The 13,253-nt window shown below is 47.7% G+C and overlaps 1 protein-coding gene across 1 annotated transcript; it reads left to right on the plus strand.

Annotated features, from left to right (window-relative positions):
- Positions 1–9,059: 9,059 nt before the first annotated feature.
- On the plus strand, positions 9,060–12,894 carry LOC116780575 (cyclin-dependent kinase 4 inhibitor B-like). Its single transcript, XM_032675759.1, has 2 exons — positions 9,060–9,334; positions 11,545–12,894. Exons 1-2 carry the CDS (start codon positions 9,197–9,199, stop codon positions 11,839–11,841), a joined length of 435 nt encoding a protein of 144 aa, XP_032531650.1. The 5' UTR covers positions 9,060–9,196; the 3' UTR covers positions 11,842–12,894.
- Positions 12,895–13,253: the final 359 nt, after the last annotated feature.

Raw genomic sequence — 13,253 nt, forward strand, 5'->3', positions numbered from 1 at the left:
GCAAACACCTTCGTAGACGACGTGGGATGCTGTGCATGTTTGTACACGCGTCTTCGGTGCATCCGTGGCTCTTGTTGTGAAAGTTGCAGCCATGGGACCTAGAAGGAGAAAATGAACTGAGATTTGTGTCTCCGCAAACCCTCTACAGTCCCCACTTGAAGTACTCGTTTTAACGACTTGCAAGCGACGCCCCCTGAGTTGCAGAACCTTGAAAAAAATCATGTTACTTGCAAAACCAAGGCGACCAGGAACGAAAAATTAGAAATCATACACCCGAACTCAATTCCAGGGCTTACCAAGCTGCTTGCAGGTGAGCAGTTTACGTTTGGTAAAGAAAAAAGCAAGCCGTTGTAACAGCTGTGCTGCTGGATTAGAAACGGGAGTAGATAAATTATCTGCGAGTCTATCCGTTTCCCTGACTGCCCCAGCACGGGGAAGTTGGGTGTGAGCACCCCACAGAAAATGTACAATGGCAGCCCACCCTCTACTGAGGGGAAGCCAAAGGCTGGGGAAACCCTCTGCCACCGTAGTGGGTCCCAAACCATCAGGGACTCTATAGGAGCAGGGTGGTGAGGCAGGCGATGGGGACCGTGCTCCCAGCCTGTGCTGAATGAGTGGGAGACCTTGCCTCCCTCCCGGGACCCCACACCGGGCTGCACCTGCACGTCCTATGCCTTAGGGACTGAGAAAAGGAAGCAAGGCAAGGCAGCTGGAGAGCTCAGATGTCATTCCCCAGCGCAAATCCTAGGCACTTTGGAGATCTACCTACAGAGAATTAAAGGGGAAAAAAGGTTATTTTCGTTTTGCATTCCTACTGATTGTCCAACTCTTAGATAGTTCATAAACAATAAAAAATACGCATATACTTTTTAAAAACCGTGTTGGAATATGTTATTTATTGTAATGTAAATTCATACAATACATGCTTCATAATTACATCGTATAAGTTGGTATGCTATAAAATATTTAGTTATGCCATTTATGTACAAAATACCTCTATGCAATACCTATATAAAATATACATGATATGCACATATATTAAGAATGTTATGATCAGGTATCAGCCTTATGTATTAGCTTATCAACTATTTTATATGTAATATATTTATGTTTATGCATATAAAATATATACAAAAAAATTACACTATATTTGAAATATATATAATAATATTTATAATACATAATAAAAACTTGTTTATTATAGGAATGCCTAGAACATATATTTTATACATATCTTTAAATAGAAAAAATATAACATTACAGTATGCAATTATAACACCATATTAAATTATTCTGTATTCTATCTTAGAGCATGACATAGCTGTAAACAAACCAAGCACAACACTGGGGATGCAGCAGTTAGGTGCCTGTATCCCGTGCCTGTGGGAACCAGAGTGGAGCTGGGACCAGATATAGAGACAGGACAAGGCTAGATCCTGACCATCCTCTTTATAGAACAATAAGGTTCTATTAAACTGCACTTCCAACTTCAATTAGACCAGTATTTCTGTTTTAAATGGTCTTTTTCTCCAATAACCAGATTAATTTAAATTTTTTAGTATTTCCATGAAATTACAGCAGCAACAACTAAACAGTGATATTATATTATTATTGTTACTAATATTGTTCTTTAAGTTGGCAGAAAAATAACAGAATTCTCTAGGCTGACTGCACCAAACGAGCAGAATATGCCCTCAAAAGCCAACAGGGTTAAATACCTGGATGCTATAAATCTACTTCATGCCATAGGTTCGAAGGCTCTGCCCGGGAGAGGCCCACTGTGAGGGATACTCATTCCTTGAAAGGATGGAGGTCCCCGGCATGATCCGACCCGGCTGCGGGAGCTTCCACAGGCACCTTTTCTTCTGGCAGCAGCGCCGGCACCAGGGCTTTTCCTCTCGGAAAATGAGAATAGTAGCTGTTAACAGCAAATAGCAGCAGCAATACACATATCGAGAAAGCCCTCAAAGCACTACGTTTAACGTGGCAGACTAGTGCGTTTTTTATTTTTAATATCGCCGCTGTAATCAAATACGTGTGCGCGCACACTCCCCACCCGCTGCAGCAGGGTTTGTACCCTGTGCACGACGAGATGCTCCCCGGCCCCTGATCGGCCATGCATTCAGCGTTGGTGGGTATTTGGTTTCTATTGCCAAAACCGTAGATTCATCCTCTCGCCGCCGCTCCGGCACCTGCATCACGCAGCCAGGCAGGCAATTTATTTCTCTCAATTTTGCCTTGCCTGTCGGGGAATAGTAGCCGTGGTAGAGAGAAGTGAAGGACGGGGTGGGGGCGGGGTGGGGAGAAGAAAGAAAAGAAGAAAAGTGTCTCGCGAAGAGGTGCTTTCATTTCGAAATGGCTGATTTCACTCACCCACTTCCCAGGCTCGAAATCGGACTCGGTCCAGAAGAAACCATTACCGGATTTTCTTTATTAGCAGTGTTGTTAGCGTTACTCCATGCCGAGGCAGAAGAAGGAAACTTCTGTTGACATCTTATTACTGTTTGTCCGGCCGAGAGAAGGAGGTGTTTGTTGGAGGGGGGGGGGGTGTTGCACACGCCTATGTTCACCATCCCTTCCAGGGACTGCCGCTCTGCCTCCCCTCCCGGCGCCTTCCCCGCGGCTCCCCACAGTCCCGGAGCCGTCCCGAGCCTTCGCCCAGCCGCCTCTAGCCGTGTCCAGCCGAACCGGGCCCGGCCGCCACTGAGAAGGTCGAAGACCACCCAACAGGAGTGACGCTCTCCCTGCCCATCACCGTTCTCCACGCCTGGCACTGAGGTACCCTGCACCCGGGAGGGGGGATGTTCAGGCAGATGGGCTCCCAGGGTGGGGGGCGGGCCAGGCGGGTAGCGATAACTCCCAGAGAGCCTCTGCCGGGCGGCGGAGCTGGCTCGGCACCGGCTGTCGAGGGGCTCGGCAGCCCTCCGGTGTTTCCTGGGAGCTGGCCTGGGAAGGGAGCGCCGGGAGGTTGATCGGGGCTTCTGGGCGAACCCCCTGCTGCTCCCCCGCCTCTCCCCCGCCCCGCTCCAGAACTTCGCCAGTGAAAAGGAAAGCAAGGCGGTCCTACCCCGCGGAGCACGGCCGGGGAGAAAGTCTAGGGGCTGGCGGGGCAATCGTTCATTACCCGTTTCGTTGACCGGCGGGGGGAAAGCGAGATTTTATTTTTTTTCCCAGTTATTTTTCCTTCCCCTCGCTCCGCTACGCAACGGTCCCGCGTCGCGTTCAAATGGCCATGTGACAAGGAAATAGCTGCTCGCCCGGGCCAATACTGGCCCGCGCATTTAAAGCGGCAGGGATCCGCTAGCCGGCCCCCGGGGGCCTGGCTCGGCGCTCCGAGCCGCCGCTGGCCCCCTTCCCGTCGGGCTTTTTCCGAGGCGAGAGGGATCCGAAAGCAATCAAACAGCATGAAAAAAAACCCAAACAAATAACACCCGTCCCCAAACAGAGAGGGAGGCCGTTTGTTTGGAGGGGCAGACCGGAGGGAGGGCAAGGACATGTCGTCAAGGCTTTATTTGAAAGCAGGCGAGCGCCCTGCGATTGGCCGGTCTCCACGCCCGTTTGGTGGCGGTGCTCCCCGGGGCCAGGCAGTGGGAGGGGAGACGAGGCAGCGGTCTCCCCCGTCCCCATCCCCCGCCGCCACTCTTCCTTCGCCCGCTTTCGAGGCGGGAGCCATCATCATGGGAGGAGTTTAAGAGCGGGGTGTAGGGGAGGGGTGGGAAGGGGAGGGAGGTAAAGCGAAATGGGGACTCGAAATTAGGCAAACGGAAGAGACAAAAAAAAAAAACGAAAAAAGAGAAAGAAAAAAAAAAAAAAAAAGAAATAAAGTCCTCTCCAATGAATGGAGGGTGAGAGGGCCGATTCACCGGTGGGGCCCCGCCGGGGAGGTATTTGTTATGTGAGGCGCAGGCGGCTTCCCCGCATCCATGACTCCCCGGATAAGGTGCACCATCCACTTTCGGCGCGCTCGCAGCCGGCCCCGGGCCCGGGCTCTGGGCCGGTTCATCCTCCGCCGCATTTTCGGAGCGCTGGGGCGGCGTTGGCCGCCACGCCTCGCCCTGTTGCTGGTCCTGCGGCGGAGGCGCCGCGGGAGCCCCCGGCCCAGGTAGGACCCGGGAGCGCGGCTGTTCGGGGGGCGGCGGGTGGTCCCCGGTGGGCGCGGGCGGCCCGACGGGGCGACAGGAGCAGGAGGCGGCAGCCCGGCCCCGGTGGCAGTGCCGCGGAGCCCCCTCCGTGCCATATGCTCAGATTCCACGGTGATCACGTTAGTTTTGTACAGGCGGGGGTTTTCTGTCCGTGTATTATTATTTTTAACTTTTCCCTTCCCCCCCCCCCCCCCAACGCAGTTGAAAATGTCAGGTTCTTGAAAAGTTACTGTAACTTATTTCTGCCTTTTCCCTCACTTCCTGAGAAGTTTTCTCTATAGGTAATTAAGAAAATATAAACCCACCATCCCTTATCAACTTTTGTAGACAGTTCCTTGCAAATAAGGAACATAGCTACTGCTCTGAAGAGAGAAAATGGCCACTGTTTTCCGAGCGTGCATTACTTTCCACTCTTACAAATGACAGTGAAATACAGTGGCCTACTTTGCCTTCCCTTGCTGTTACAAAAATATGGGAAATAAGGGTCAGAGCGGCCAAGCAGCATCAGAAAAATTAACTAAAATACTCACATATTGAGACCTTGAGAGACATCCGAGGCTCAGGCATTTTTAGAGACTTTTTCCCTATTGTAGAATGCAAAATCGGATTGTTGTGGACCTACAGGGTGTACTTTAAGCGTTAGTCATCACACATAATTAGACATACAATGAAACTAAAGTAAATATTAATTTTGATGTGTATTTGGGGATTGTTCTGCAAAGTCATCACTGAGGCTTGTTGGAGAGCCCACAACCTCCTCTAACCCAGAGCACAGACTAGAGAAGAACAAAGGTAGAAGAGAAGAATAATAGAAATATTTTCTGCAAAATATCTACAAAAATAGAGATAATTTATTTTATATATATGTAAATAAATGTATAAAAAAATTAAACCTTTCAAACTATAGGACTCAGGTTGTGGAGATAAAATAATTAAGTTTCCCAGCTTCAAACTCTAGTTAGATCTCTCCCAGTGCTTTTCAGATAGCAAGTGTGGGTACATACACAGACACACAAACAGACACACACATACAAAATATATATACACGTATTTATATATATATAAATCAGAAACTATATCCAGTTTTTCTTGTTGCTTTCAAAAGCCTCATTTCTTGCTTTTGTAGTAGGCCTCATTTCTTCTTCTTACACTAAATGGGTGAAAAAGAAACTATAAACTCTGGCTGACATGAAATGCACGAATCTCAAATAAAAACATAAGTATGAAGGTGCTGATTATTTCAAAGTAAATTTGCTGTAGCAAGGACAGAATTCTCTCATGGATCCAGAAGTGTGACTATTACTTTTTCTCTCTATTTCCATGCTTGCTGTAAATACAGCTACTTTATTTTCCCCTTCCCCCAAGCTTCTAATCAGGGAGATCGAGTTTGTCTAAAATGATACTTAGATCTAGACTACAAATCTTATTTTGAAGGGCCTGGGACGGGGTAAGACAAATACATGTGCTTAATCTAAAAAAAAAAAAAAAAAGCTACGAAAAATACAATACTTGGGGATATTTTGACAGCTATTTAGGGCAGCACATAACGAAGTTGTGGCTGCCCCATCTCTGGAAGTGTCCGAGGTTAGACTGGATGGGTCGTTGAAAAATCTGATGTAGAGGAAGGGAGGGGGTGTGAGGGGAGCTGTAGGGGGAAAGTGTGTGTGTGGGTGGAATTAGATTCTCTCTCCCTCCCAAGCCTAACCATTCCATGACTATGATATTGACTCTGTGAACTATCTATTATTGGAGGTTGTTTGAGTTTGGGGGGGGGGGGCGGGCTGTTTTTGGCTTTGTTTTTTGGGGTTATTTTTTGATCATTTTCGATGATCTCCATGTTCGATGGAAACCCTCATAGCACGACTTCTGAAGGACTAAAATTAAAGTGATAGATATTCCTGTTTTTACCCAATGTGTGTAATCAGGATAATTATCTTCACAAATACACTGACATTTTAAGATGAAGAGTAAATCAATAGTGTTAAACTATTTCTGTGCATCGGTATTACTTCATTTTTAGCATAACTCCAAATAACTCTTTCCCTTACCTTCCTTTAAGTATAAAACAGATTATTTTCATGCAACCTCTCCATTTTAACACCTACTCCAGCCTCTCCTGAACATTTTTTACCTATTTACAAGCTAGGAAATTGCAATTTAATGTTCTTTACAGTTTGACTCTTTGTAGTATTTAATTAACCACTGAACTTATTACCAAAATGTTTGTTAGATGATAACTCATGTACATGTTTTTAATTACTTTTTATTTCTGTTAAAAGCCTTAAACAGGGCATAAGATGGCTGCCTATGTTAACTGAAAACTACCTTTTCCGTCCTGCATGCTATTAGTAAAACACCTCAGAACAATTTGCAAGATTGGTGTACTATAGTATTAAAATGGATCTCTTGTCAGTGAAAAGATCTGTGTGGCTGAACAGTGATTCTAAAAATAAATAAGAGCAGAAATGTAGGACAGGGACTCCGCTTAATGTGATTTTTTTTTTTCTCCCCATGAAAATATCTTTGCAGTAAGGGTTGTTGGGGAGAGAAGTTGGATTTTTCTCCCTTCTCCCAAGATGCAAGTGAAATACAGTGGTCTTTTTCAAAACTCACTAGCTCAGGCTCTGTTATTATTTCCCTAATTTCAGATATGACCATGTGTTGTTATGTTTTGATTAATTTGAGGTTCTTTGTTGGTACTAGAATTGTGAGAAAATATAAGATTTGCTTTTTGGAGGGGAAAAATCGCATGACTTCAATCATGTAATTTAAAATGTTCTAGTAGTTTGTTAAGTGACTTGAAGAGTCAGTAATGTTAGCACGGGACAGTGTTTTGGGGTTTTTTATGCCATGCTTCAATTTCGTAGCTTTTAGCATTACCTGGGGGGGGCAGATGGGGATACAGACAGGCCTCTGACTCCTCTAATAACGTCTTCACTTGCAAAATAAGCGTGTGTGTATTTTTTCCTATCCTTATCTATTCGCAAAAAACAGGTATTCATATATTTATACACACAGATGCATAAAATCCAGTATCGATACTGTTTCACAGAAAGCAAGATTAGCCAGTGATAACCTGCAATCCTGCCACACTTCAATATTGTTTTGAAATTTTAAGACACCATACAGACATAACCAACGAGGTTTTCTCCTTGGATTTATCTCTACATGGCTATCATTCATGTCGGAGAGGGCAAGAAGGACCAGAGGGGACTTTGCCTGTTGGGTGGGGAATCCTCTTTTTTTCTTAGACTTTACAGACTTTTAAAAAAATCCACTTTTAAATTTTTTTGTTGATTTTTTTTTTAATTATTATTTGGATTTAATCGCCTGCGTGTCCCGGGGGTCACTCCGCACTGTGCACTGAAGAGAAACCACGGTGTGGGGGAGCGTGCCCCAGTGACTGCCCAGCAAGGGTCTCACCCCACACAAGTCCCCTTGAAATACTGCAGCCTCATCTTGCAATGCCACTTGCCCCAGAAACTTTGTGACAGAGGCTTAGAAGGCCGCCAAAAATGAAGAAATTTCAGTGAACGTCTGACTTATCAATTCAGGGCTAAATTTTTGTTTATTTCTCCTCATCCAAGGATGTCTCTGCCTTTCGGCTACCGGTACATCTAGACATAAAATCGCCGGGTTTCCTCTTCAGCTACGCAGGGCTGTTTGTGTGCCCGAGCGGTGGCGGGGGGGGGGGGGTTAACGCCGAAGGGCACAGAGATGTATCTGCACGGCAGACACTGATTCTGTGGCATCACACTGGTCTTCAGCAATTAAAAAAAGATTAGGGAACTGACATTGGAAGGGGCGGGGCGGGGGAGGGGAAGGGGGGAAAAAAAGAAAAAAAAAACCTAAAAGACGTCCTTATTCCCCTTGCCTTTTACCCACGTCTCTCCGGAACTTCGAGGTAACAGAATAAAAGCTTCACACCGCGGATCGTGGGCGCCGATCCCCCGCTCCCCTCCGACGCGGGACAGGAGGGGTTGCTTGGAGCGGGGGTATGTGTCACGGACGTCCTCAGGGCCTGCAACGGGGAGATGGAAAGGCAAGGGGAGGGACCAGGTGCTTGGATTTTGAGGACTCTCATAGCGGAAAGGCCAGGCTCTGCCTAGCCTCCGTCTGTCTAGAGCCGCACCTTACCCCGGAGGGCTACCGCTGCGGTTTTCCTGCCCGCGGGAGTCTTCGGCAGGGCCGAGCTTAAGCGGTCCTCTTCTGCCCGGTGCCATGAGGTGGATCGCAGACTTCCTGCCGGCACGGCTCCCTTCCTCATTCGGTCCGCCTGCTCCCGGCCGGCGCGGGTAGCAGGGAGGGACCCCCGACCCACTTCTCGGAGGGGCTCGGGCAGGGCAGGGCAGGGCCCCCTTTCGGACGCACAACCCAAATCCATCCCTAGTACAAAAGCCCCTTTCTGTCCCGGAAAGGCTCTGGTCCGTCGTTCCCTCTTCGTGTCGTCGTACCCCCGAGTTAGATATTCGTGGGGCGCGTCCCACCTGCCCGCGTCGAGGCAGTGCCACCATCCCGGCCAGCCGGGAGAAGCCATTTGCCCCCCTCGCCTCCCTTCGCAACCGACTCCATTATGGGGAGGGTGTGGGGCCGCAGTCCCATCCCCTTCTTTCTCCTGTACGGACGGAATCCCCCGCGGGAGCCGCCCCGCACTCCAGGTGCGGGTGAAACCGGGCTCCCCTGCCGACGTGCTGTACTGGCCCCGGCTCTCGGCTTTGCGGACCAGGCTGCCGGTATCCCGCGGTCCTTCGCCACACGCCTCCCCGTGCCCCCCCCCCACACGGGCGAGGTTGGTGGATTTCAGGGCAGCCGGCAGGAGCGCTGGGAAGCGGGAGCGAGCGGACGCCGCAGCGGAGGCCCGGTCGTGGGTGTGCACGGCGCGGGAGGCGGGCCCGGAGCCGCGCCCGCGGCCCGGGGGCCCCTGCCTGGGAGTGCGAGGGGGGCAGTCGCTGCTCTTGGGAAAGGAGGAGCTGCGTCGTCGCCACGGGCGAGGTCGCAGCCAGCAGAGCCAGAAAGCCAGGGGCGGCCGTGCGGCTCGGGTCGGCGGGGGGGCGATGGAGGGGTCCCCCCGGGGAGACGGCGACCGGCTGTGCACCGCCGCCGCCCGCGGGGACCGCGAGGAGGTGCGGAGGCTGCTGGACGCAGGCGTGGATCCCAACGCGACCAACTGCTTTGGGAGAACCCCGCTCCAGGTATGGAGCATGGGGGGAGGGGGGGGGACGGACAGGGGAGCAGCCAGATTGCGGGGGTAAGCTGTGCTCCCCCACGCCAGCGAGGAGGGGCGGATATTTTGGATTTCGAATGAATTTTTATTGTTATGATCGGAACCGTACTCCAGACGCAGCTGGGTACAAACGGGTGCTTTTCTTAACCCCTGCCATCCTGAAAATACAAGATGGATTTTAGAGGGGAACCGCTGGCAGTAAAACGAATTATGCGAGGGGGTACTTAAAAGGAGAAGTGAGACTGCAAAATCCTCTTCCAGTTGGGTTTGGGGAGCTGACTGCACTTTGAGCAACTTTTCTTGGTTTTTTGAAATATAGCCTGAATGGGTCTTTTTTTCCCCAAGGAAATCGAAGTCCCTTACTAATATATTCATGAGCAGCATCAGCAGAGAAGGCTCTGTATCAATTGTACTGATAGAAATTTTAACTTGAAACTAGATATATATTAGTAGTCGCCACTTTTTTTTTTTTTAGCAGTAGTAATTTTAATATTCTCTATTCATCAATAGTGGTAGTATTCACTGATAGATATTGAAAGTACCCGTGTGTAGAGTTGCTTTCCAGGCATTTTAAGAGCTAAAATGTGTTCTATTAATCGACATACTTAAGTTAAAAGTTTTTACTGTTTATTGAACGATTAATGTACTGTGATTTAAGATAGAGTTGTATATCTCATGAAAAGAATTCTCGAGTTGTCATTTGAAGCGATATATTTAATGATTCATCAGCTAAGCTGAACAGCCATTTTGGTCTTTGCACTTTACATGGAAAAGGAAATGTTTTTCTAAAGCAAGTTACTGAGAAAGGCTCTGAGAAAATTATTCGTTTTATTTCTGTTGTATGTTCAAATTCCTGAGGGAAAGAATCTCCAAATTCTTAAAAATTTTCTCTTTCTTTCCCTCATTTCAGAGTGAGACTGGGTTCTGTTTCCCTTTTCAACACTTGCAAAATGTCTGACACTCTGATATGTGGACACTCTTTTTCTTTCTGAAAAAAATTAAATCAGAAATTTATAAATGATGACATTTATAAGCATTTTCAGACTTTGATTATAAATAAACACAATTATTTGAAGTGCATAAACAAAGTATTGAGAAAGAAAATAATGTGAAAAACCTTTTGTATTAAGATCTTTTCCATAATGTTAAGTTGCAATTTATGGAGTTTAAAATTCCACTGAAAATGACCAGGACAATGATGGAAGTAAACACCCAAATGCAAATTTATTTTATTTGTTGGTTGATTGTTTGATTTTGTTCAATCGTGAATGATCAGAACTTGCAAAAAGTTTTTGCTAATGGCCGAAAAGCAAGATGTCTTTAGGAACTTGCCATCAGGAAAGTTTTGTGCATTATTTATGAGCACTTAGCAACTTCCCTCACATTTCTGAAAAGAAGCCAAAACTGAGAGAGAGAATGAAAAACAAAGAAAAACCATTTCGATCCAAACCTCAGGAGGAGAAAAATTGGAAAATTCCACACTGGATGCCGAAAGGAACCACACACAGCTGCCTAGCCTGGCTTGCTGCGCTGGTCGTTGATAAATCAATAAGGCATTCTAAGTGGCAGAAGCCTTAATGCAGGGCTGCTCAGGGCTGTCACAAAATACAGGGTGTGTATACATAATATAGAAATATATACATATATATACACACATATATACAGACTATTTATGTGTATAAATATATTTAATGAATTTTTAATATATGCATATGTATAAATTTACTTGTAGTACCTATATATACACTATTTGTTATATAATAGGTGGCACATAGACGATACATATATTCGTGTGTATATATATGTGCACACATACATAGCCGAGTCTGCATGTACGTATATATAATTTTACACACACCACAAGTACTATTTATACCATGGTATATATAAATGGCATAATATGTGAAAAAGAACATACACATATGCAGAACCTAGTCTGGAAACCACACGCATCGTAGCTAGTATTTTTATTTTTATTTATATAATCACAGATTGTCTCGAGTTCAAGGGACCCGTATGGATCATCGCATACGGCTGTCAGTATTTATGCAGGTCACGACTACAAGTAGCCGACATAGGAGAACTATGCCCAAAAGAGACGCCAGTCCCGCCGCCGCCCAACCGCCGGCTCGACGCTGCGCCGGCGTCCACAGGCGCTGACACTGTCTCTCCCCGCAGGTGATGATGCTGGGCAGCCCGCGGGTGGCCGAGCTGCTGCTGCAGCGCGGAGCAGACCCCAACCGCCCCGACCCGAGCACCGGCTGCCTCCCGGCGCACGACGCGGCCCGTGCCGGCTTCCTGGAGACGCTGGCGGCGCTGCACCGGGCCGGGGCGCGCCTCGACCAGCCCGACGGCCGCGGCCGCCTCCCGCTCGACGTGGCGGCGGGGGGCCCGCACGGAGCGGTGGGCCGCTATCTGCGCCACCCGCCGCCCCTCCCGGGAGCCGGGAGGTCCGCCGAGGGGGCTGCGCGCTGACCCGCCCTCGGCCGCCCCCGCCGGCGCCCTGTCCCCTCGCCGCCTGCGCCCATCTCCGCCGCGAGTATCCCCGCCGTCGAGTCACCCAGAGAGCGATCGCGGTTGGAGGCGCTGCCGGTGTCCGACTGCTGGGAAGACTCTTCCTCTGTCCCGCTGCCCAGGGCTCCTCCCGCACGCCCCGGGCACCCCGTGTCCTGCTTCTGCGAGAAGACACGTGCTGCTCAATTTCCTGAGAAAAAAAGGAAAGAACCAAAACACTGCCAAGGCTAGCGCTCCCGCTCTCCCTCTCAGGCTCCCCGACGGGCAGAGCACAAGCAGCAAACGATCCTCCTATGCTTCCGGGGAGTGAGGGGGCGATGGAAAAATCCGCCGTTTCCCCTCTCCATTTTTTTGTTACGATGAAGCTGCTTGGAGAAGTGAGAATGCTATGTTTCCCTTACCGGCTTGCTCACCGCCCTGCAAGGCTTTGCATTGTAGAGATACCTTGAAGTTCTTTTATGTTGTAGTGCTCTGAAATAGCGAACACTTCAGCCATCTCGTTTACAAATGTTTTCAATCTGTAAATCTTCTCCCCTCATCAGCCCACTTAACTTAGAATTTTAATATTAGTGTATAACATTGATTGAATGTTAAAGTATTTAACACTGATAGACGTCACAATTTGAGAGCTACTACAAATATTTTGTACAGTTGCATTTGGGGAAGCCATCCATGTGAAAAAACAATTAGTGATCGCTTCGTTACTGTGTGTTTTTGCATTTGGAGGTACCCCATTCATTCAGAAGATTTGGGCAACGAGCTCCTTAATTTGAAGACAGCTTTCTGGGTCTCTAAACTAGATATTTGGAAAAAACAACAAATGACCGAGTTTGGTTATAAATCTGGATCTTTTCACGCTTTTCGTTTTCTGTTTTTCCTACGGAATTTCCACTGCCTACCCAATGTTTGTACCACTTGTGTGCAACAAAATACCTGTTATTATTCAATATCAAAACATGAGATTGGCTTCAAAAACTTTATTCATAGTGTTCAGCTATTAAATGGTTCTGCATGCAGCACTACTCAGTGTCGGGCGGTGTTTTTTATTTCGACTTCGTTCATTGCTTTCTTTTTTGGGGGGGTCTGTGCATAAATACGCATGGATACACACAGCACACTCATGCAGGTCAAATACACAGGGCTTTTCGCAGATGTGTATTACTTAAGCACATACACATGCAAGTTAAAACCATCAAAATCGTTTGTTTCCTTATTTAAAACGACACTTAGAAAGCAAAAGGAAAGTTCAACTGAACTTTGTACCTTTGCGTGGCTTACTCTATTTTTAAGAGTAGGAGGTTTTTTTCTTTTCCTGCCAAAAGAAGAATTGGCAGGTGCTTACTGTGGAATGCACTGTTGGTGCATACTATGTC

Source organism: Chiroxiphia lanceolata, chromosome Z (genome assembly GCF_009829145.1).
Source record: "Chiroxiphia lanceolata isolate bChiLan1 chromosome Z, bChiLan1.pri, whole genome shotgun sequence".
Classification (NCBI taxonomy): domain Eukaryota; kingdom Metazoa; phylum Chordata; class Aves; order Passeriformes; family Pipridae; genus Chiroxiphia; species Chiroxiphia lanceolata.

What these genes read in the sequence shown, in the direction of transcription:
- LOC116780575 (XM_032675759.1), top strand. Translation starts at nt 9,197, where the DNA reads ATGGAGGGGTCCCCCCGGGGAGACGGCGACCGGCTGTGCACCGCCGCC. An exon ending in TTGGGAGAACCCCGCTCCAG is followed by an intron (nt 9,335 to 11,544) that starts GTATGGAGCATG and finishes CTCTCCCCGCAG; the next exon opens with GTGATGATGCTGGGCAGCCC.